Raw genomic sequence first — 22,408 nt, forward strand, 5'->3', positions numbered from 1 at the left:
TATGAAAAGCAAGGCAAGGCTTATTTCACATCTATCTATGTGCTAGCTGTTTTTCTTCAATCCAAATATTTCTCCATGCTGCTTACAATATAAATAGTACTGCTTCTGTTTACTAGAATACTACTTTTGTTAAAGCTTTAAATAATAAGCCTCTGGGTGGGTCGTCTGTCCTTTGTTTTGTAAGGCAGGAAAAAAAAATCTGCCGTGTATCTAACACACTTTATTCATGTTGAGGGTTTCCCCAGAGGCCACCTCAGCATTGAAGACTTAGTGGAAGTAAAGTCATTTCATTACTCCTGTCCATTTAATGATGCCCTTATGGCTTTATCCTGCTTAAACCATCAGTACATTTGGGCCCCTAGTTTCAAGGTACAGCATATTTTCCTCCAGCTGGACAAATTAGCTGTGCTTACAAAGAAACCTAATGAATTTAGCTCTTTTCCCTGTATGTGAGGGGATCATGGGTAGGTCTCAACCTCAGTTTCCCCTCACATAAACTTCTTCAGATTGTAGGTACTAATTTCAAGGGCTTCACTAATAACTTTATACCAGAGTAAGCATCACATATTTTGATTTTCCTTGATTCACTCATAATTCTTGACTGCTTAAAAATTAGAAATTAGAAGGAAATTTGGATGAGATTAATCCAATGTTTCTGCAAATCCACTGCTTTTAAAGACAGATAAATTAGTAAACATGTTATTTAACTTTTTTTAAGTAGCCTATGAAGTTTGTGTCTCTGTATAAGAGATCTTACATCAATGGATTCTGGACTGTGACTGGCCACACCACTGGTAACAATTTGCCTGCAGATAACTTGAAATAAGTGGCTGATCACCTAATTCACACACCACCATAACTGTTTGTCCCAGACATGCAGACTTTGATCTATCTATTACTGTCCCTCTTCCTCACAGCCCGAGTGAGCGGCCTGATCTTGCACTTTTGAACTGGTAAGAGCTTTTTGTCATATGGCCATAGGGTGAAAATGAAGTATTTTCAGTTGGGTAATAAGGAGGAATCAAGTTTGCCCAGAAACACTGTGCTTTGGATGGTATCGAGTACAGCCATTACAAAAGCATTGATGTAAATAGAATTCATTTTTGAGTGTACTTGCACTAGCAGTGAGGATAAAATTGCATAGATATATCTGTGTGGCTCTGCAGGTCTTGATTCTTTCCTCCTTTCGACCGCACTCACTTGTCTTCATTCTTTTGTTTTATAGTGAGATATCACAGTTTTCACTGTCCACTTGGGGCATCCTGTTGTGACAGAAGCAAAAACCTGAGAGTAGAGGTACATGCTCCTGGAATTTCAAAGAGAATAAAAGCACAGAATGAGATTTCCCCTTTAAGAACACATCCCTCGAGCTAAGGATTACACCAGGATAATGCACTGTTAGGTCAAAAAGACTGGAAATTATAAATCGCAAGTTTGGATGATTCATGCTGTCTGGCAGCATCCAAAGCTTTGAGGGTGAAAATATCCTGTCACAGCTGGATTTATAAAAACCTCTGGGCCAAAAGCTGATTCCACCAATATCAACGACAAAGCCTGCAGATTGCACTGGAAACAAAATGGCACAGCTGTGTGAAAAAACAGTGCACTCAGCTACATGGCCTGCTTTGCATTTGAGCAGACTGTAGTGTTATTTGAGCTTAATATATGACTTTTAAAGGGAGAATTTTGTGCAGGTCTCCCCGTTATAAAATGTGTGTCATTATGTGTTCTCGAGTAGTTCACATTCACAAGATGTAAAGCATAATGCAAGTAGTCTCTTTAAATGAATAAGCTTGATATCATTAGTGCTCAGCATCTTTCCTACTATTCAAGTCAATGTAAATTATGGATGTTCTGATCAAATTACTTTTGAATTAACCAGATCATTTACTCAATGCTTACTTTCTCTCTGAAGATAAACGACAGGGATTCTCATTTTAATCAAAATAAAATACAGAAAAGAAAATCAATTACATGTTTTTTTTTCCATCAGTGTGTGATAGTAAGTTTCCAGAGGAACCTGGACTTAAAATTGCAAAAAAATATAAAATGCAGGAACATAGCTGGCTTTTAAGTACTGGATTTATATATAGATACTACCAGAAAATATGGCAGTGTATGTTTTTTAAAAACGACAGGATAATTACTCTAAACAATTAATTAAGCAACACTAGAATACAGTAGTTTGCTTTGTACAATAAATAAAAATCTGTTGATCCAGATGTAAAACACCTCCAAGCCAAACACTAAAAAAGATCAGCTGACCCTATATATAGAACAGTGTGAATTTGCTGTATTCATTAATTAATAACTTCATGGATTAGGCCTTGAGAGATGGAGTGCTCACATCCAGATGTTTACTGTGATTTGTCAATGGCCTTATACTTAATCCTCCTGAACAGGAAATAAGAGTCTTTTCTCTGAGGTCTCCCTTGGGGACTGTGGCAGTCTCTCTCTCTGGCCTGAATCATCTCAACACAGGATCAGACTGCTGGGGAATTAACCAAGTGGAGGAGGCACAGATTTGCTTTTAACCCCTTTGGTTTCTTCTGGGCTTGAAATTGACTTCCTCACCATCTGCCATGATGGGAATGTTATTTGTTCAACACATGGAGAAGAAAAAAAGGGTTCACGCATGTAGAGCAATAAGGCACAACTGTGGGGTCACTGTCGCCATCAAAGGTGTCAAAAGCAGACGTGTCTAGTCCTGCCACCAGTGAGTGAGAGTGCTGTGGGCAGATCAAGCCTCTAGATGCTGGTGTATGTCTCTCCACATTTCAGCATCATATATTTAATTTGGTGAGGCTGCAGCTTCACAGTCACTGTCAGTAATAGGGATGGCCCAAGCAGGAATATTTGTGAAAAGAGGTGTCCAAGGTGTCTGTAGTCAGGTATTCCAGAGCATGTTCAGTGTGTCTGTGGGGAGGTAGATGAATGCAGCCTCTGCAGGCTACCCCCATGGCTTGCTTCTCAACATGCGAGGCCCCATATGTAATGGGTCACTCATTTTGTTCTGTGGCAGTGTCCCACCGAATGACAGCTCCCAGCAGCCACACCATTGCCATTCCTGCTGCATAATGACATGTTTGGGTGCTGCTCATTAACCCATGACAGCCTGAACCAGGCAGTTGCATCTGTCCCAGTATCCAAGAGGAGGGGGAGGCTAGTGAAAAGCTGAAAATGCTGATGGAAGGCAGTTGGAAGGCAGTTAAAGAAGCCTCATATGTGACATATATGATTACACAGGTCTGAGCATGGACATGTATTATTCATGTCCATGGCATGATGCTGTACAGAGCATGAGGGTATGGTGCTTTTCTTCTCCTCATGGAGGGGTTGGTAAAGTAGTGTTTGTGACACAGACTTGCCTTCAGGTGGAAGATAAGAGAATCTCTAGCTTACACAGTGTTTCTTCTTCTGCAAAACTTGTGTGAGACTCTCAATAGGTGCTAGCTGGTAAAGTAAGGAATCTTAGAAGTATCACATTTAGGCAGTCCCTTGATGCTGCCTAACCAGGGGAGTCCCATTTACAACTGTGGGAGAAAACCTGCAAATGAGGCTGCAGGATAAGCAACTAGTGCTGTGTGGACCAGATGTGGGAAAAAAAAATACACATTCCAGTCAGAGGGGATGACAACAGGCATTATAACTGGATTAGAAGAACTGGGTGGCAGTGGGAGCTGGAGAGAATGGTAAGGTTTGGTGTGGATGTGCTGGAATGGATGGGACTGATTACATGTGTGCATCAGGGTAGAAAATACTTTTTGTTAAATCACAAGTATGGGGACAAGTAATTTCTTTGTCAGGGAGCACCTGGTTAAAACATTAATAGCACATGTCAGCGCTTGATATGTCCCACTATTCTGCGTGTCATCCTTTCTCTCCAGTACCTGGGCATTCTTCTGGTAGGACTGCTGCTCTTCAAAAAGTGTTCAAAGTCTTTTCACCACACTCGGAAAAACCGGGATGCTGAATAAGAACTGCCTTTTGTAAATTCCCTTCTTGGAGTAGATGTTCTCCTTTAACATCATCTCCTCACCCCTTTCTCCCCTATTCCTTTGTATCCACATATACAGCTACCATACTAGATTCTCAGAATTGTTAAAGCTGCAAAGTAGCTATATAGAACATCCACTATACAGAGCAGCTGTATTTTCCTGCCATATCAATTAATAATGTACGTTTTCTTCATAGGCTTTTCAGAGAGACATTCAGAAGGATGAATGTGGGCAAGTCTATATTTTTTCCTGCACTTTAGCATAAGCCCATCTGCCTGCAAATACAGGATGTGAACACTGCAACACAACATTAAGAAGGGCTAGAAACTTGGATTTTAATAAAGGGGGAATTTCAATTCAGCATAATCTCTCCCAGGCGTCAAAGAAGTGCTGCTCCCTGTTGTTGATGTAGAAGCAGGAGAATGGATACAACCCCTTGAGAAGCAGCAAGTTTATGAGCCCTCTGTGCACCTTCTTCCACTCTGCACAGTGCCCACAGTCAGCCCCCCTAGACTGTGTCTCCAGAAGGCTGGCTACCACAGTCCTGAGGATACTTACTGCATAAGAAAATTTTTGAAAGTGCCCCTAGGGTTGAGAAGGGAAGAGTAGGAAAAAGGTTGGGAATGGATGTGGTTTTGTTTTTTTTTTTTTTTAAGAGGGATGCTTGAAAAGGGGAGATCTGTGATGGATGGCATGTGTATGTCCCTCTAGAAGGCTAGGGTTTGTTCTCGGAGCCTGTGTGGACTCCTGTAATGCAATAGCAGGTCACATAAACAAATGGTGATTGCAAGCAAAGGCTAAACGTGACCCTTGTGCGAAAAGATCCCTGGAAGGGACTTTTACAGGTGGGAAGAAGGACACACACAGGACCAGCACGAAGAATATAAAAAAAGTACAGAGGTGAGTGAGCAGGCACAGGTGCTGGCAAGTTATCTGTTTTCTGTTGTGTTACTGGTTATATGCATATGAAGCACAGCTGAGTGTCTGTGGATGCCTGTGACTGGCCCTATGAAAGGGACATGCTCACTGAGCAGACTCCGAAGGTATTTGTTGTGGTGGTGCGGCAGTTGAACCCACCCTGATGAGGTCCAGAGCTTTCAATAGGGCAAGTGGTGGCTCTTTAGCACCTTTTGTGCCCCACTGTGGCCCTTATGCGCCTTTGGTGGATGCCGACCATTACGTCCCCTCCCCTGGGGGCACACTGACACCAGTGATGTTCACCTCCTCCCCAGCTGGGGGATAAAGGAGGAGCTTAGTCAATAGTCAGGGTCCTCAGCCAACAAAGTGCCCAGGCCCAGAGAAGCTTCTGGACCGTGCTCATTATTGCCACAGTCAGATCAAACCAGGCTATAAAATGGCCCCCCCCGCTGAAGATCTGCTTGAAGTGGTCTTCTCAGAGCATCAGGACTGTTATCAGAGCTCTACCCTTAGACTGGAGATGCCATCTAAGGAGACTTAACAGGATTGTGTGTCCCCATTTTCTCCTTGGTGAGCGATTATTTCTTCTGGATATATCCTCGAATGAGTCCTTGGTCCCACCTCTGGACAAGTGATTATTTATTCTGGGTAGCCTTGAGTGAGGGAGGCTTCTCTTTTGAGTGAGTGAGAACATGCTGTGGATCATCAGTCTTTTGTGGTTGTATGGTAATAATATCCCCAACTGGTACATCAAGCATGCAGTTTATTAAATGTTGCCAGGGTGCTGATAGATTTTGAATTACCCCCTGGCTTATATTGGTTTCTGTTGGAGGGTTTCGGTCTATTCTTTTGTTTCAGTTCCAAATCAAAGCTGGTTTAAGCTTACATTTGCTTAGAGTGGTTTTCAGGTGCCTCCATGACAGATGGTCAAACACCACAGTTCATAGGGTGCAAGTTATTAATTTTGACTGACATTGCCTACAGGAGATCTAGATGAACTTAACTAGGGATATTTTCTCTTGAAATAAATTATTATTCTTGAGGCAAGATTTGGAGGGAGAATATCTTGCTTTAGAGGAGCTGACAGAGCTGGAAAAACAGAATAATTTTCCATTGTGCAAGCCTTTCCTCTGGTTATAATCCTTGACATGCATTGGTAACAGATCAGCTGTTATATGTTGGTATGCTCAGGTATGCCTGTATTTACTGCAGAGTGTGCTAGTCCTAATAGGTATTATACTACATTTTGAGGGTTTGATACATTATTCAATTAAATAATTGTAAATCAAAGGGCCATTATTTTCAAATGGCTGTTCTAGAAAACTTACCTGTAATTTTGCTTCTACAAATTACTTGTGTGAGTAAAGTGGTCCTTTACTTCACCCTCACAGGTGAAGCGATTCTGTGCTCAGTTCTCAGAGGTACATTATAGAACATGTCATGGGCAAATCAGCACTCACAGTAACTATTTAATATAATTACAGTTTTCTATTTTGGCACTGTTTTTATTATCTTCAAGCATATTTCGTAGACAGAGGTAATGTTTTAAATTAAGTGAAAACCCACTAATCTCAGTGAATCTAGGTAAACTATTCAATGGAGCTGTGAGTACCACCATAAGGATTCAGTAAAAATGTCACTTCAAGGATGCCAACTGGAAGGCAAAATAGTTTTTCACTTAATTTAATTTTGAGAGAAACGCAGAAACTCTCCAAGATCAGGGTGGTATATATATGTATAAATTTTAATCCTAGAGTATTTGTATATATATTTAGTATATTTCACTCTAGACCTTGACTAGAATAGATGAGTCCATGGTTTGAATATAGAAAATAAGATCTTAGCATTGATTGTATTACTAAACTGTAACTGAAGTCATTGTGTAAAGCTGCTTCAATTCCTTTTCTCTAATAAAATGTACATCTACTGAAATGTATCAGCCTTGTGCATGAAAGGGAAAGTACGGTCCCGTTTGTAAAGGCAAATGTGAAGGCAGCCTGGCAGAAACGTTGTCGTCTGCTGGTTTAGGAAGCACCTTCTGGAGCTGCACCAATTCCATGATAAACTGAGGGGAGGAAGGGGGAGAGCAAAGCAAAGCGGAAAAAAAAAAAATACCCAATCCCTTCCTTTGTTCTCATTACGCTGGAAGGAGGCGGGGGTGGGGGCATATGCTAAGAGGCGCCAGGAATCCCCGGGGTTTACGATTATGATTTTCATTATAGGTGAATGGGGGTTTACAGCCGGAGCCCTCCCTGCGCGGAATCCCTTTACCGAGTAATCCACGCGTGGGGGCCGCATCGTAATCCCCTGCTGCGGCAGGGGCGGGGGCTGCGCGGCGGGGGGCCGGGGAGCGGGCGGTGTCCACCGCGCCCCACGGGACGGAGAGCGACCCGGCCCCCCCCCCACCTGGCCACTGGTGCCCCCACGGCCGCGCCACCCCCTTTGCCCGGCTTCGCCTGTCTCAGGAGCGGTCTCCGTGCGGCCCCTGCCGAAAACCACCCCTCGGCGCCGCGGTCCGACGGCACCTGTGGGCACCTGTGGGTACCGCCGGGGGCCGTCGCGCTCCCGAGTGCTGAGATCCGCTTCACCGAGCGTGTCCCTGCCCCGGTGCGGAGCACCCCACGCGGGGCGGGGCGCGGCGGGGCGGGGCGGGGAAGGATGCGGGATCCCGGTGCCCGGGGGAGGCTGCCATTGCCTGCATGGGGGCGCGGAGGAGAAGGAATCCTTTTTGACGTCAAGTGACCATAATATAATGATCACTCGTTCATATCCGGGTCCCCAGGAGGCTCCCCCGGGCCGCGCTCGGCCCCGCGCCGCCGCGCAGTGAGGCGGAGGCGGGCAGGGCAGGGCAGGGCAGGGCGGCCGCCCGGAGGTGGCCGGCGGCGGCGAGGAGGCGAGCGCAGCATGCCCGCCGCCTCAGACGCGCCAGCCTCCTGCCGCCGCTGCCCATGGAGATCGCGCTGGTGACTTTGGAGAACGGCGGCGCCACGGCCATCGCGGGCAGCGAGGATGCCGCGGCCGGCAGCAGCGGCGGCGGCAGCGCTCGGGCCCGGTGGCGGGGCGACTTGCTCCACATCGCCGGCTCCGCCGCCGCCGCGCCGCGGCTGAGCGACGGCAAGGAGGGCACCCCGCCACCGCCGCCGCTGCCGACGGACGAGGAGCGGGAGCGGCCCCCGCCGGTCCCCCAGAGAGGCGGCGGGAGGCGCCGCAGCGGCAGCGCGGGCAGCCCCAGCGGCGGGGCGGCAGCGCACGGAGCCCCCCTGCCGCCCCAACCGCCGCCGCGCGCCCCGCGCCCCGGTGCGGGGGTGGAGATGGGACCCCCGGAGGAAGGGGGACACCGGCGGGGCATGGCCATGGCGGCGGCCAGCGAGGAGGAGGAGGAGGCGGCGGCGACGGCAGCGGCCAACCGGGGCGCCATGCACCACCAGCGGGTGCTGATCAACATCTCGGGGCTGCGCTTCGAGACCCAGCTGGGCACCCTCAACCAGTTCCCCGACACTCTGCTGGGTGACCCGGATAAGCGTATGCGGTACTTCGACCCGCTCCGCAATGAGTACTTTTTCGACCGCAACCGGCCCAGCTTCGATGGGATCCTTTACTTCTACCAGTCAGGGGGCAAGCTCCGTCGGCCTGTCAATGTCTCCATTGATGTCTTCACCGATGAGATCCGCTTCTACCAGCTGGGTGAGGAGGCCATGGAGCGCTTCCGGGAGGACGAGGGCTTCATCAAAGAGGAAGAGAAGCCCCTGCCCCGCAACGAGTTTCAACGCCAGGTCTGGCTCATCTTTGAGTACCCTGAGAGCTCCAGCTCAGCCCGGGCTATTGCCATCGTCTCTGTGCTGGTCATCCTTATCTCCATTATCACCTTCTGCTTGGAGACCCTACCAGAATTCAGGGATGAGAGGGAGATGCCTGTGCCTCTTCCTCCACAAAGTGGAGGTTTGAATGGCACAACCGGGGACTCCCCAGCCATGCAGCCACCCAGTAGCCTCACTGACCCCTTCTTCATCATTGAGACTACCTGTGTGATCTGGTTCACCTTTGAGCTCCTTGTCCGCTTCTTTGCCTGCCCCAGCAAGCCTGAGTTCTCCCGCAACATCATGAACATCATTGACATCGTGGCCATCATCCCCTACTTCATCACCCTGGGCACTGAGTTGGCCCATGAGCAGCAGCAGCCTGGGGCTGGTGGTAGCAATGGGGGTGGGGGCCAGCAGCAAGCCATGTCTCTGGCCATCCTCAGAGTCATCCGCCTGGTCAGAGTCTTCAGGATCTTCAAGCTTTCGAGGCACTCCAAGGGCCTACAGATCTTGGGACAGACGTTGAAAGCCAGTATGAGAGAGCTGGGCCTCCTCATCTTCTTCCTCTTTATTGGGGTGATCCTCTTCTCCAGTGCTGTCTACTTTGCTGAGGCCGATGACCCTGAGTCTCATTTCTCCAGCATCCCTGATGCTTTCTGGTGGGCAGTGGTAACCATGACCACTGTGGGCTATGGGGATATGCGACCTGTCACTGTGGGGGGCAAGATTGTGGGTTCCTTGTGTGCCATCGCAGGTGTGCTCACCATTGCCCTGCCTGTCCCTGTCATTGTATCCAACTTCAACTACTTCTACCACCGAGAGACTGATCATGAAGAGCAACCTATCCTCAAAGATGAACACAGTAGTGCTCAGGGCAGCACAGCAGGGGGAGATGCAAAGAGAAGATTAAGTAGAAACTCTTTGAACAAATCTGTTGTGCACTTGGAAAACAGTGAGGGGTTCAACAACGGCACCAGTTCCTTAGAGAAAACCAATATCAAAGCTAAAAGTAACGTAGATCTCAGAAAATCCCTCTATGCTCTCTGTCTGGACACCAATAGGGAAACAGACCTGTAAGGAGAAGATAGAGTTAGAGTTCAGAGATGCAGAAGGATTTGCTGGTGTCAGAAACTTGCTACTATAACTGCTCTTTTTGGTACCAGTTAGTTTTTTAAATTAGGCTATATTTTATAAATTGATCACTGTCCTGAGCAGTCCTCCAGGAATACATGTTTTTATGTTCTTTTTCCATGACACAAAGGGTCACCTATTTTTAAAATAGACTAAGAATAAGCTACGCTCCATGATGCAGGAGCTGGTAAATTATGACAGTGCAAAATGTAATTTGTAGAAACTTATTTTAGCAAATGGTTGTTCGTTTTAAATGAGTCATTTGTAACCAATTCAGTTGCTCCAAGTTTAGTATTAAAGAGTTGGGGGATGTGTGTGTGGAGAATGAATGGATTGGGGGGGAGGAAGGTTGAAGTTTTTTGTACTGTAGTTTCAAACTGAAATTATTCCAACATATTTTATACCTGTATAACTGTATTTATGGTCGAAAGGGAATTTCTTATTCCTGGCTAATACAACATCGTTAAAGCACTAGGAACATTAGCAGATCAGCACTTTCAGAGTTTTCCACTTGTGATCAGTACAGATGTCGTTATCTAGTATGTGAAGTGAATATGGTGCTTTTAACCCTGTAGCAGAAAACTTCTATTGTCATCGATATGTTAGTTTCTTGTGAGCCTTAAATTATTAAATATTGTAGATATACTTCTTTATAAATAATTTTATTAATTACCTTACTGTTTCAGAATTTCTAAATGATTCAGTCCTATGCTTGCTGTCCCCACTCAAAAAATGTATGTGCAGCTTTTTTTTTTTTTTTTGGTAGTTTTACAGTTTTATACCTTCTTTATATTTTTGAGACCAAAAGAAAAAAAATATTGTCAGCTGTTACTGGTTCGATCCAAGTGCACAACAGATCAAAAGCATTAGGGAATGGACAGATTAACAACAAAATAGAATATGAGTGCAATATCTACAAAATTATTTTCATTGTACACTCCAGATTACTTTGACATGTATATCAGTCACCTTTATGTATCCATACCATTTGTGTACACAGTTCACTGTTTTTAATTATCATAGATGGGAGACGGCACTTAGAGTCCAGCATGGCATGCCATGCTACTTAAATAACCATTGCGTGGCTTATATCTTGGACTCAGATGGAAAGCATCACCTTTGATCAAAAAACATCCTTGTTTTCCTTTATTTCCAAACAAAACCATTTCAGTGCTGTGGATTTTACAGTTAAGATGTTGAAAGACAAGTGACACGTTCTCTTCATCCTGATAACACAGCACTGTACAGCTTACTAGTGAAGACTGACACAGAGTTGCATCTTTAAATCAAAGAGATGTATTACTGTTTTTCTTGCAAAGAACATTTCTGTTTTCCCCTCAAACTTCTGTTTTATTGCTGAGGGATGTTTCATGCCTTTACCACATACAGTGGCACAGCAAGAGTAGCAGAGAAAGAAGTCTTGATTGTCAACACTCAAGGTTTGTTTCTAACAAATTTTCTTATGCAACTAAGTAAATATTAAATCAGGATTATAATTTATGCAAGTATCTCAGATATATGCAATGTGATACATTTAAATCAGCTTTGTAAAACAGCACTTTGACATTCATTCAGACACAAATTACTTGTCTGTTACCATGCTCTTTAAAGGTAATGGCCAAATGTATTATATTTTTCCTTCCTATCCAGTGGAACAGGCGTGGTAAGTGCCAAGCAAGTAGTATTTTTCATGTTAGGTATAAATAAGTGTCACAAAGCTCAGCATAAAACCCAGGGATGAGGAGGAAGGAAATTGAATCTGATAATAGAGAACAGGATTTTTCACATTATTTTTAAATGTTGATTTCTTGATTGATTTTCTTATTTGTTTAGATGGAGAATTATGCTGTAATATGCTGAGAAACTGTCTGCAACAAGACAAAGTGCCCAGTCCAGCGGCACTCCAGACTCGGGCAGATCTGTTTGCCTTAGTGAGAGTTTTTGCATCAAAATGAAGTGCAGAATTAGCCCTTTGGTGAGACTGAATCTAAAATGAAAGAAGTGGTGTAATTGTCTGTTGCACATGCTGAAATCTATCTAGATCCTTGATGGACTTTGAGTGAAGCTTTTTACTAAGGCAAGTAGTTTGATTTACTTTCAGTGATTACATCCATCTGACTTACCTGAATAAGTACCAAGACAATTCAGTGAGTCTTTCAGGATCAAATTTTGGTTCTGTCTTCCTCTAACTACTACCCTCACCTTCCTGACGGCTTTTATCTTCCATAGTTTGCTCTTCCATTTGCACATTGTGCTGAATTAGACTGTCAGCTTCAGGGGGTTGGGGGGGGGGGGGGGATGGGGGGGGCGGTGCGCAATGTGTATATACAGTCCCTTGTTCAGCAGTGAAACCCGGCTTATGGCCAGGACTTCTGGATGCTAATGGTCTGAATTACATAATGGTAATTGTTGCAATTAGTGGAGTAACACTGGTGTAAAACTGATGCAGGTGAAAGCAGATCAGGGCTGTGGGGAGTGGGCTTAGCTGATCTTAGAAGCCCATTGCTGATCGAAAGAGAAGCACTTGTCTTCCTCCTTCCTTCTCAGTTTTCTTCCTCCCATTGTGTGCCCTTTTGTTGCATAAACTGAAATGGTTCTGTCCTTGTGCAAGTACATGTGCCAGTGCTGCCTTCTCTTCCAGGAGCTGCTTGAACTCACTAATCTGGCAGAAAATCCCAACACAGCAACAAAGCAAATACTCCTCTGTCAGTTTGTGTGTTGGAAAGCAAGAGGGTGCCAGAGCCTCTGTGAGGAAGGGAAGGGGAAGGTTGGTGGTGTGGGCAAGTGAGGAGACAGGGAAGTGTGGAATCTTCACCCTTCAGTGGCAGTGAACTGTTAGATTATCACAACTGCTTCTTGAACCTCACTTTGTGTTTGCAGAGATACCACAAGACTTGGTCTTGCAAGGTGCTAGGGGGCTTTAACTTCCCACTGGAGCCAGTCTGCAAATCAGCTCTGGATTCTAGCATGTGTGTCCTGCTATAGCTGAGAGTAGGATTTGTCCCTATCGAGCTCAAGCTCTGTGAGAGCAAAGTTCCCTCATTGCTGCACAGGGCTGTATGAAAGTTTGTCAAATAATTCCTTGACCTTCAGTTTGAACATGCTGCGTTTTTCCATAATAAAACAACAGAACTTGCCAATAAAAAGAAAACCAATTAGTCTGAAAATATAGTTGAAAATATTGTTTGGCTTGGCTTTTTAACAAGCTTGTCAAGCACAGGTCAGGCAAACTCAACTTTGACACCTTCTTTACACGGATGTATAATTTCTATTGTCTTATAGAGCAGTAAAGGATTTGCTCTCTAATGAGACAGGTTACTGCCAGACACTAATATGTCCAGAAACAGGGTTAGATGAAAATTCAGCAAAGCACTTACCATGGGCTCAGCTTTAAGCACATGTTTAAGTGAAGCATCATTCAGCAGGTATTCTAGATGTACAAGATCTTTGCAGTCTAGATCTTTGTGATTGTTAAAGATGAACTACATACCCTGCTGAAACCACTGCACTTTGGTGCAGATTTGTAGGTACATAGCACAGTTTGTGAGCCTGAAAACCAGTGGTGCTGCAGGACACTGCAATCAGAACACCAGATTCCTACCACAGAAAGAGACATGGTTCCTGCTCATCAGAGCAGTCCTCTTGACATGATCAGTTGCAAACTTGAATACCGGGATTGTCTGCATGAAGAATTGCAACTTTGGCTTGGATGAGTGTATAGTTGCACTTTTCAGCAGTGAGAGCCTGCTTGTGGTGTAACCGATTTCAGTGTTGAGAAGCTTCATTGAGTTCAGTAGGCAGCATGTATCTGTGCCTGGGATAGAAACAGTGCAGAAGCCTTGACCCATGCCAAATCAAATTTCTGCTGCAAAAGAATATGAGAGACCCAAATCACTCAGGAAGCTCCTTTAAACGTGAATCAGGGAGAGAGTTTAGGCTGTGTATGCCAATTCTAGGCTCATTACAAGAATGAAATCTGTCCAAATCATTATTGATTTTATGTTAGCTGACCTGGAATGAAAAGCAAGCTGAATGAAATCTCTTTGGAATATCAAAAGCCACAAGATATCAGAGCTTAATGAATAGCAAATTATTGCAAAAGTAAAAAAGAAAAAAACCAACAAACTCTTGTGACTAGGAGCTACATCACGGAAGATTTCTCATGCCACACATGCCTATATGCCATAGTTGTTAATGGCTTGTCACTTTGTATGAGACAGTGTGTACTGAAATGCATTACCCTTCCATTCTTCCATTTTGGGGATGCTGAAGTGCATATTCTTTTTGATCACCAGTAACGTAACTTTAGTTTGCTCAGCCTGGCCCCAAGGGAAGTCTATGTTCCCATTTTACTTTTCCATCATTCTAAAAAATGATAAAACAGTAACTAGCAGTTATATAACACCATTCATCTCCTAGCACTTTATGAACAATAGTACAATCTTCTATATACAAACATAGTAAAGCAAAGGCTGTGGAAGGGAAGACTGAGCCTTTTAAAGGGGAGGGGACTAGCAAAGGCATAGAAATGAGTGGGTTTGGCTGGACTTGGATATCTAAAATGTGATTTTATGGAGGGAGGGAAGGAAGGACAGAGATTCACCCTGTGGACTTCTTTTTGGTCTCTTGCATGGCTCTTGGTGGCTCTGCAGGCAAGGGCTGTGTGCCAGCATCTGTGTACTGTGACCCATCTGGTGGGGTCACTGAACGCCGAGGGAGAGTTAATGCTGCTTTGAGCAGCACAAACAAATCCCTCTTATATGTGTTTTTATTTGGACTCTGTAAGAAGAAAATGGCACTTCTGCTGGCTGTTCCCTCGCCTCTTGTGCTGCAAACACCGCTATTGTGGTAGTGGTGATGGGGCCTCTTCATTTGCAGTATACTGAGCAGTGCTCTGAAGTATCTACCCTTCTTCACGCACTGCCATTCACCTCTAATTAGGTTACAAAGCAAATATCAGTGCACTTTCAGTCTCACAGAAGATATACATGTACACAAAAAGCCTTACGCTTCTGAAAAGTATCATTGAAGCTAGTTCTGAGGTAAAACAGGGAGACCATTTAGCAAGATGCAACAACACAACTTAGTCATAGTGAGGAATGTAGCTACCTGGCTGAGGCTTGTTCAGGTCATTTGACAAGATGTCATGATCAGTAGTGAAATTTGGCAGGGGTCTGCAAGCAGATTGCTGCCATGCTAAGGGAACAATAAAAAGAGGGCTTTAAAGACCTAATCAAGACTTTGGCCTGGCTACTTCGCCGTTAATGGGATCGGTACAGTACAGTAGTCAGTGCACTGGAGAGACCCCACTAATAGTAAGGTTGATCCTGTTCAGGACAGTGGGGCAGCAAGGGATCTGTGAGATAAAGTTTTAACATCATCTGCCTGCCTTTGGTGCAGTTTCAGGTAACCTCCCTCTGTAAGCTAACTTCTTAAGTCACAAAAATTTAAAAAATGAAATCAAAAAGTTATTTACAAAAAGTTAGCCTAAAACCAGTCAAAATCATTGTTCCAAAATCATTTTGCTAAGGCTTACATAATATTCAGCACCACAAAATATTTTAGAACATGGCATTCAGTGTATTTGTAGCCTTTGTAAGCTGTGAGTTTGGTTTGTTGTGTTTTTTGGTTTTTTTTTTTCACTTTCTTGCTATACGCATCAATTGTTCCCCAGTTCTCCTTGTCAGCTTGTTAAATTTCTGTTGCTCTTGCCTTAATTTGGGACCTAAGGCTGCTGATACTCTTCAGTGAACCTGGGTCATGCTGTCTGATGTCAGCATGTCAACTTATAGTAAGAACAAGCACAGAAATTCTCCAGTAGCTACCTGTGGGTCCATTGACCAGAACAACCTCCATATTTGTATGATGAAACATGGTGAAAAATGTGGGTATGGTATCATTAAGATCATATTAATTAAAAAGCTTTATGTTAATTGGAATAAGAAAAAAGTAAAGCTCATAGAAATATGGCTAAATAATTACTTGGAATTAGAAGCTGTAAAGATAAATATCAACTTGTTTAAAGAACAGCATTCATACACAATTAGCATATATATTGAAGTGATTTCTCACTTCTGTAATCTAGTAATGTAGTGTCCTTACTTGGTATTTTTTGATTCCCAGGTATCTGTAGTGTATTTTTGCCAGGGCTGAAAAAGACAGAACCAGAGATAGTCCCAGAGCTATTGTGAAACAGGGTCTTGAAGACGGCTTGTTTACATGAAAGCATGTTTTTTCTTTTATTAGTAATACCAACTGATGACATAAACCCCCTTTTTTTCTCTTCATAAGTACTGCAAGTAAACATATTTGTATAGTTAGCATTGCTGTGTTGAAATCACCTAAGGATGGAACACAGTAGCTACAGCTCCAGATTCTCATCACAGTATCAGTACTAATTTTGTTTTGTTCCCCACTGCTGTAAATGCATGGGACTTGATTCTGTGCTTGTACGAGGCTTTGTGCCACTTTCCATTGAATTTACAGCTCAGCTGCCCTCTGCAAGGTAATTACATAGTTTTGCCGATGTGATGGATCTGACTCAGCTAAGAGTTTGCGATTCCACACCCTAAAATCCCACTTGGGTGGACAATGAACAGGTAGTCCAACTTACAACTAGCTTTGCAATTGCCAGCTTTGGGGCTTTCTTTAAGAACTTTTTGCTAGGGACAGATACCTGAATTTTTTCTTGTTGATGTCTGGGTGAATCCAAAACAGTGCTGTTAAATCCAGTGGCTCTGTCTGCAATCTTGTTTCCGTTGTTCTGAAAGAGATGCAACATCCTTTGTTTTCAGTGGATTTCTCCTTATTTGACTTGCTGTGATGTGAAAATGAGGTTACCCTTTCCAATGGAATGATATTACTTTGAATTTTCAGTGAATTTACCTGATTTCCAGAAATAGCCATCTAGTAGTCAAATCCATAACCTTCTTAGCTGGCAACAAAGTGTTTCCATTAGAGCACGGGCTTCCCAGCATATATAGGCTATATGGCAGGTTGTAACACTTTTCTGACATGCAGAAGACAAAAAAAAAAAAAAAAAAAAAAGAAATGTATATCTCATTTCTGTGTTTCAGTGTGCCATAGAGACTGTCATTTGCGATCTTGTGGGAAACAGCTTTTAAGTAGCTGAAGATAATTTTTTTTTCTAACATTCCGTGTTGTTTTTTCCTCTATAGTTTATGTCACCCATTGCAGTCCTTCTCACATGAGTAATGACTTAGACTTGAGGTTCCCCAGTCTTCACTGATATTATCTGAGAAGATGTAGATCCAAGATTAAGATTTGTTTCTGAAAATAGGAGTGATTTGCATTTTTGTCTTCTCTTCCAACTCTAGTTATTTTGTTCTTGGATAACCCTGGCTCTTGCCCTTTGGATTAATACCTCGTTGTTCACTTTCTTCCTTTGCTTTTATCACACAATATATGCAACAGTGGTAGCAGTCATTTCTGCAAAGCAGTAAGTAGCAGAGCTGTCCTGCTGCTGCATGTAGTAGATGTGAATAATGCTGGGCATTCCAGAGCTGCCTCTCTTCAGTTTCAGAGAAGCCACCTTGGAAGGAAATCCATAATAATTCCCCTCTCAGCACAGCAGGAATTCTACCCTTCTCCAGTTTTCTTACAAAGTCAGTTTGGAGATAAATATTCTTGAAATATACAGTCTCTTCTGTCAGATCACATCTCAAACCCAGACTAGGCAGTAGTGGTTTCTGTGTGGTCTGTTTCCTGTAGGTGAGGAGTACAATGAAACCTTGCAGCTCGTCTCATGAGAAATCAGTTGCATGATAAATTCTCATATTCAGGGTTTCAGTTTGTATGAAGATACTGGAGGAAGTGGTGCAATTTGAATATACTAGGTTGGTAGCATAGCTATCTAAGGCTCTGCAGTATGTATAGGGATCAGAGATTGGTAACATTAAAATTCCTTCTTTTGTATGGTTGCACTTCAATCGTGATGTCCTAGCACTTTGTAAAAAAACTCAGAAATCCATGCTAGGGTTTTCTTCGCTCCCTCCAGAGTTAGTAGGGATTAACTACATTCGACAATACTTAATTCTATCAAGCAAGTTCAACAAATTTAAAACTTCTTTCACCTCCTCTTCCTCTCTCTAGTCCCTGTTAAACTCTAAGTAGAAATGCATGTGATTGGAGGTGTGTGTGGGGGTGCCGACAGATGAAAATTATTTGAATTATTTAAGCAGTGTAGCCTTATATTTTTTTCTGTCTTGTTTAAACTGATTTGAAAATCTGAGGGGGTGTAATTGAGCGAAGGTTTTAATGTGAATTTGCAGAGCAGATTTTATAAGTTACTTAGTTCAGAAAACACTATAATTTTCAAGGCAGTACTCCATAAGAGGCTTACTTAAAGACAAGAAAGGTTAATGTGAAAATACATGTTGTTGTTATTATTTTGGTATTATGCAATTAACTCTAGGAATGTTTCAGTTAGGAAATATAATCTTTAATGTGCTAAGAAATTCTGGCCATGCAAGAGAACTGATGTGAAGATACAATCTGTCTGGAGGGTGACAAAGATTGCCCTGGGAAGGAATACCCTCTAGATAAAGCTCAGCCACTGTGCTTTGAAGGAGCCAAATAAGAAGCAAAGAGATATCAGGACATTTGCCTAGGAAAGGCATGGTGGCTCCCAGTGTTGTTTCAGCTACTGGGCAAAATACCTACACAATATCTCAATATCTCTCAGGATCATGTTTTAAAAGTCTGCTCAGTGGTTTGAAAGAAAGGATAGGCGTATCTGTCTTTAAGAGAGTATGCTGAAGTGTGGATCTACTGGCACCTTCCTGCAGGCCTGGTGGAGTAAGTCCTAGTAAATAACAAAATTTCAGTCAGATTCCAATAACCTACTTTTCACACAGAGTATCTCTAAACGACACATATTTTGGGTTAAGATGCTAACTTTAGTGACTCTGATGCCAGTATGTTGACTATTTAGAGATACCCCAAACTTCTCTGTAGGTAAAAACTCTGTAGCCAAGGTATTTCAATCTGGAGAGAAAGAGTTCTTGCCATTCTGGATTGAAACCATCTTAAGCAGGTCCTGGAAGAATACCAGGGTATGTAAGAAGGATCTCAGTGATGCGTACTGATAGCAGAGCAGAGACTGAGGAGCATAGAATTTTGAAGCATGAGAGAGAAATCCCTCTGGAAGACCTGGAAACACTGTGCATTTCAAAATGGAATTTGCAGTGCTTCTTTCTAGTGAAAAATGATGTAGGTTCTGTTCTTAATAAGGAAGCTTGATATTGACTGCATCTGTATTACAAAATGAAATGTGCCCAGGACCATTCTCTGGTACTGAGGCCAATTGGCGTGCAACAGCCTGAGTTCATACTGTTAGACTCTCCCTCCAGAACAAGGTGGCTGGAGGCAGCCTGCCTAATGGGCTGAGTTCCTGGCCTCTGCTGATTCCCAGATTGTGCCTAGGAAGTATTTGGGAGAGAGCTCTGTGGTACAGATTTACAAGTGTGACCAGAAGCCTTTAACAGGATAGCTGATTGTGATTAATTGCCGGGGAACATTCCCTCAAAGTGTTTAGCTGACAAGGGTAGACAATGCTCAGTTCACACTTAGGGCTGAGAAGTGTGCCTTGCTTTGATGCTATATGGCATCTTGCCCTCAGGCAATTTCTTGGAGTATCTGAAAAGCTTTACACATTCCCCCTATTGGTACTTTCTTACCTTAAACAATAATCAGTATCTATTCATTGAGCACAATTATTTCTGCAGAAATATGTTCTCATCTAATTCTGCTTCCACCTGAGCTCATGTATATGCAACCATACTAAAAGTCACTACACAAACCCCCGACTTTTCTAAGTGCAAATGGAGGAGCACAAGTGAATCTGACAGTGAGAGCAATTGCTTGGTTTTAAACTGACTGATTTTCCTGTTTGCACAACCCTAGTGTAGGCTATACCTTGTGTTTCAGTCACTGCATCTTGTAATTCTGCTTAGAAACTGGTATATGGTTGAGGCCCTGGTGGCCAATAGCATCCTCTGTTCTTGCTATCCATTAGGCTGCACTAGAAAATAACTGGAAATTAAAAACCAAACCAACCAAACAAACAAGGAAATGAGTGGGGAAACACTTCTAACTGTATGCAAAGAAGTTCAGGTAGGATGAGACCTGCAGAGATCTCACTGAAGCCAGCCTCATTCCAAAAGAGGTAGTCAACCTCTTGTAAATTATTTTATACAGATGTTTGTCTGGCCTGTACCTGATATGGACAAGGCCCTTCTGGAGTTAAGAGTTCTTCCCTTTGCATGTATGCTAAAAGCATAATTTGGTTCTAAAGTAATTGCAACCTGAAAGGGGAATCACTAGAAGTCAAAACAAATCTGTACTTTCTGAACATTGTTGGCTTCCAAATGGCTTTTACATTTCTAAATCCATTGAGATATCCTCAGAAAAAGGTGTATGCAAGTAGGGACTCATCTGAAAGTATGACCAGGCTTCCCTTACAAAATACTGTGATCTTGGATGTAATACTGGAAGCAAAACTATTCCAGGTGTGTGTAACTGTATTACTGCTTCTAGTGCTGTAGAACCATGGACCACCCAGTATGGGCAGGAAGTGGATCACCACTAGAATTCTTCTGTAAATTCAAGGTGAATCTATATGCCAGCTCTGCTGTGATCCCCAGGGACTAGAACATGAGTTCAGACAGACTGAGAAGAGTGCATGTCTAGAAGTAAACTTCCACTTGAAATATTTTCTGACACTATATTTGCAGCTCAGTTGCAATAATATTAGATATTAATGCTGCCAACCACCCCAAAAAGTGGGTGAGAAGCCAGTCCCTATGAAGATACTACTAGGGACAAATGAATCTATCAGTGGCTTTCAATTTTTACTTTTTTTATACAGAAGCATCTCATATGATCTTCCAGTGAACACAGTCCTTCTCCTAATGGCTCTGTTTTCTCCTTTGTTTCACTCCTCTGACAGAGGTTGTCATCCTTCAGTAGGAGTGGCAGGATATGACTTCTGATTATTGAAGGCCTGTTTGATCATGGAAAATGTTCTGGACAATAGAACTTGATAGCTGAGGAATTTCTGCTATGAAGGTAGCTTCTTCCAGCAGACGAATGGGCAGGTAGCTTAATGTGGGTGTCACGTCTTAGGGGTCTTTAGCAAAGACCACCCGAACTTGGGGTCTGGAATGCTGAGGTCCACCACTTGGAAAGTCTGATGAAACCTTTTACATCAGGTTATCAGTCTTTAAAGATTCTTTCAAAAGTCTTTAAAACTTTTAAAAGTTATGTCTGTCATATATATGTATTATTCAGTAATTTAGAGGCAGTATACATACTTAAAATGGACATGTAAAAAGCATGTAGATTTGCAAGAATGCAAAAGGATAATTCAAGAGCCAGACACATCTTGGACATAAAATAACAAAATCATAATTGGAGGCAGTAAGAGGAGGGGGTCCTTCTATTAATTTCCCCTACAAAAAGAAGTCGTAAAGTCGTTACTGCAGCATTCACGGACAGTGCAATATGTATAGAAAATATTTCAGGAGCACATCCTGCTCTCTGTTTACTCTGTAATTATGGATTAGTCGTACTGAAGTCCACTTTTGTTCCATTCCAAGAATTCTACTCAGATAGACTTGAGGGCAGCAGCATATCCTTTCTTTTCCTTGAGTCTTGACAGACCAAATTAAATAGTGATCTCTCTTACATTGATAGCATGCTGACAGCATGTGCTGTGGGGAGAAGAGAGTGTGGAAACAATATTTCTTATTGCCTGAACTCAGCTTGCAAAATGGTAGCGTAGCATGTCTTGTTCATCTATACTATTTTCTCAGTCAAAGAAGGTGATGCTGGGAAGGTGTGTGAAGGGTCCAAATTTGGAAGAGAAAATAATCGGAGACCAATGACTGGAACAAAATGCTCAAGCCAAAGTGCTTCCTCCCTGGAGAAGCACTCCCACAGTCAGATGTAGTGTTGTTTAGCTGTCTGTTTTTAATTCTAGGACTGCAAAGAAAGCATGGCTCTTAAGGCTCTGCCTGGGAATTTTTGTCTGCTGTTGGGTAATGAACCTAAACATACAGGAATCAGGCCTGAATAAGAATCTCACATACCATCCACTTCTCATCAGTGAAACCTGTACTGTTCCCTCATCTGATTTTCTAATTGAATTGTCATGGGTGTAAAATCACACTGCAAAATTTCCTCTGGTTATTTGCACAGAGCTCAGAGGCAGGAGCCAATGTAACATACTTTGAATTTGTTTTCCTTTTTAGAAGGGGCTTGCATTTTAAGGTTTTTTTGGCTTTGTTTTTGTTTTTTTGGGGGGGCTAATGTACATGTGATGTCAGGCTTCCCAGATGAGAATGGTTGGACTGGCGCTGACATTTTTAGAAATATGTGCGAATGGAAAAATATCCTGGGAGTGCTGCCAACCACTGATTCTGTAAAGCTTTAGTCTCTGTTGAATAGGAAACATGAGCCAGGTACCTTTACTAAAAAGAAGACTTACTCATGAAGTGTCTCTACTCAGGTGTGTGCAACCCATGCCTTCTTAATTTAAGG

At 43.1% G+C, this 22,408-nt stretch overlaps 1 protein-coding gene across 1 annotated transcript; it reads left to right on the forward strand.

Moving 5' to 3' along the window:
* Window positions 1-7,864: 7,864 nt before the first annotated feature.
* Window positions 7,865-9,793, forward strand: LOC308052462 (potassium voltage-gated channel subfamily A member 1-like; the record flags this gene model as incomplete). Its single annotated transcript, XM_080363199.1, has 1 exon — window positions 7,865-9,793. The coding sequence occupies one exon, from the start codon at window positions 7,865-7,867 to the stop codon at window positions 9,791-9,793; it is 1,929 nt and encodes a 642-aa protein (XP_080219325.1).
* Window positions 9,794-22,408: the final 12,615 nt, after the last annotated feature.

This window comes from Nesoenas mayeri (assembly GCF_963082525.1).
Source record: "Nesoenas mayeri genome assembly, chromosome: 1".
Lineage (NCBI taxonomy): Eukaryota > Metazoa > Chordata > Aves > Columbiformes > Columbidae > Nesoenas > Nesoenas mayeri.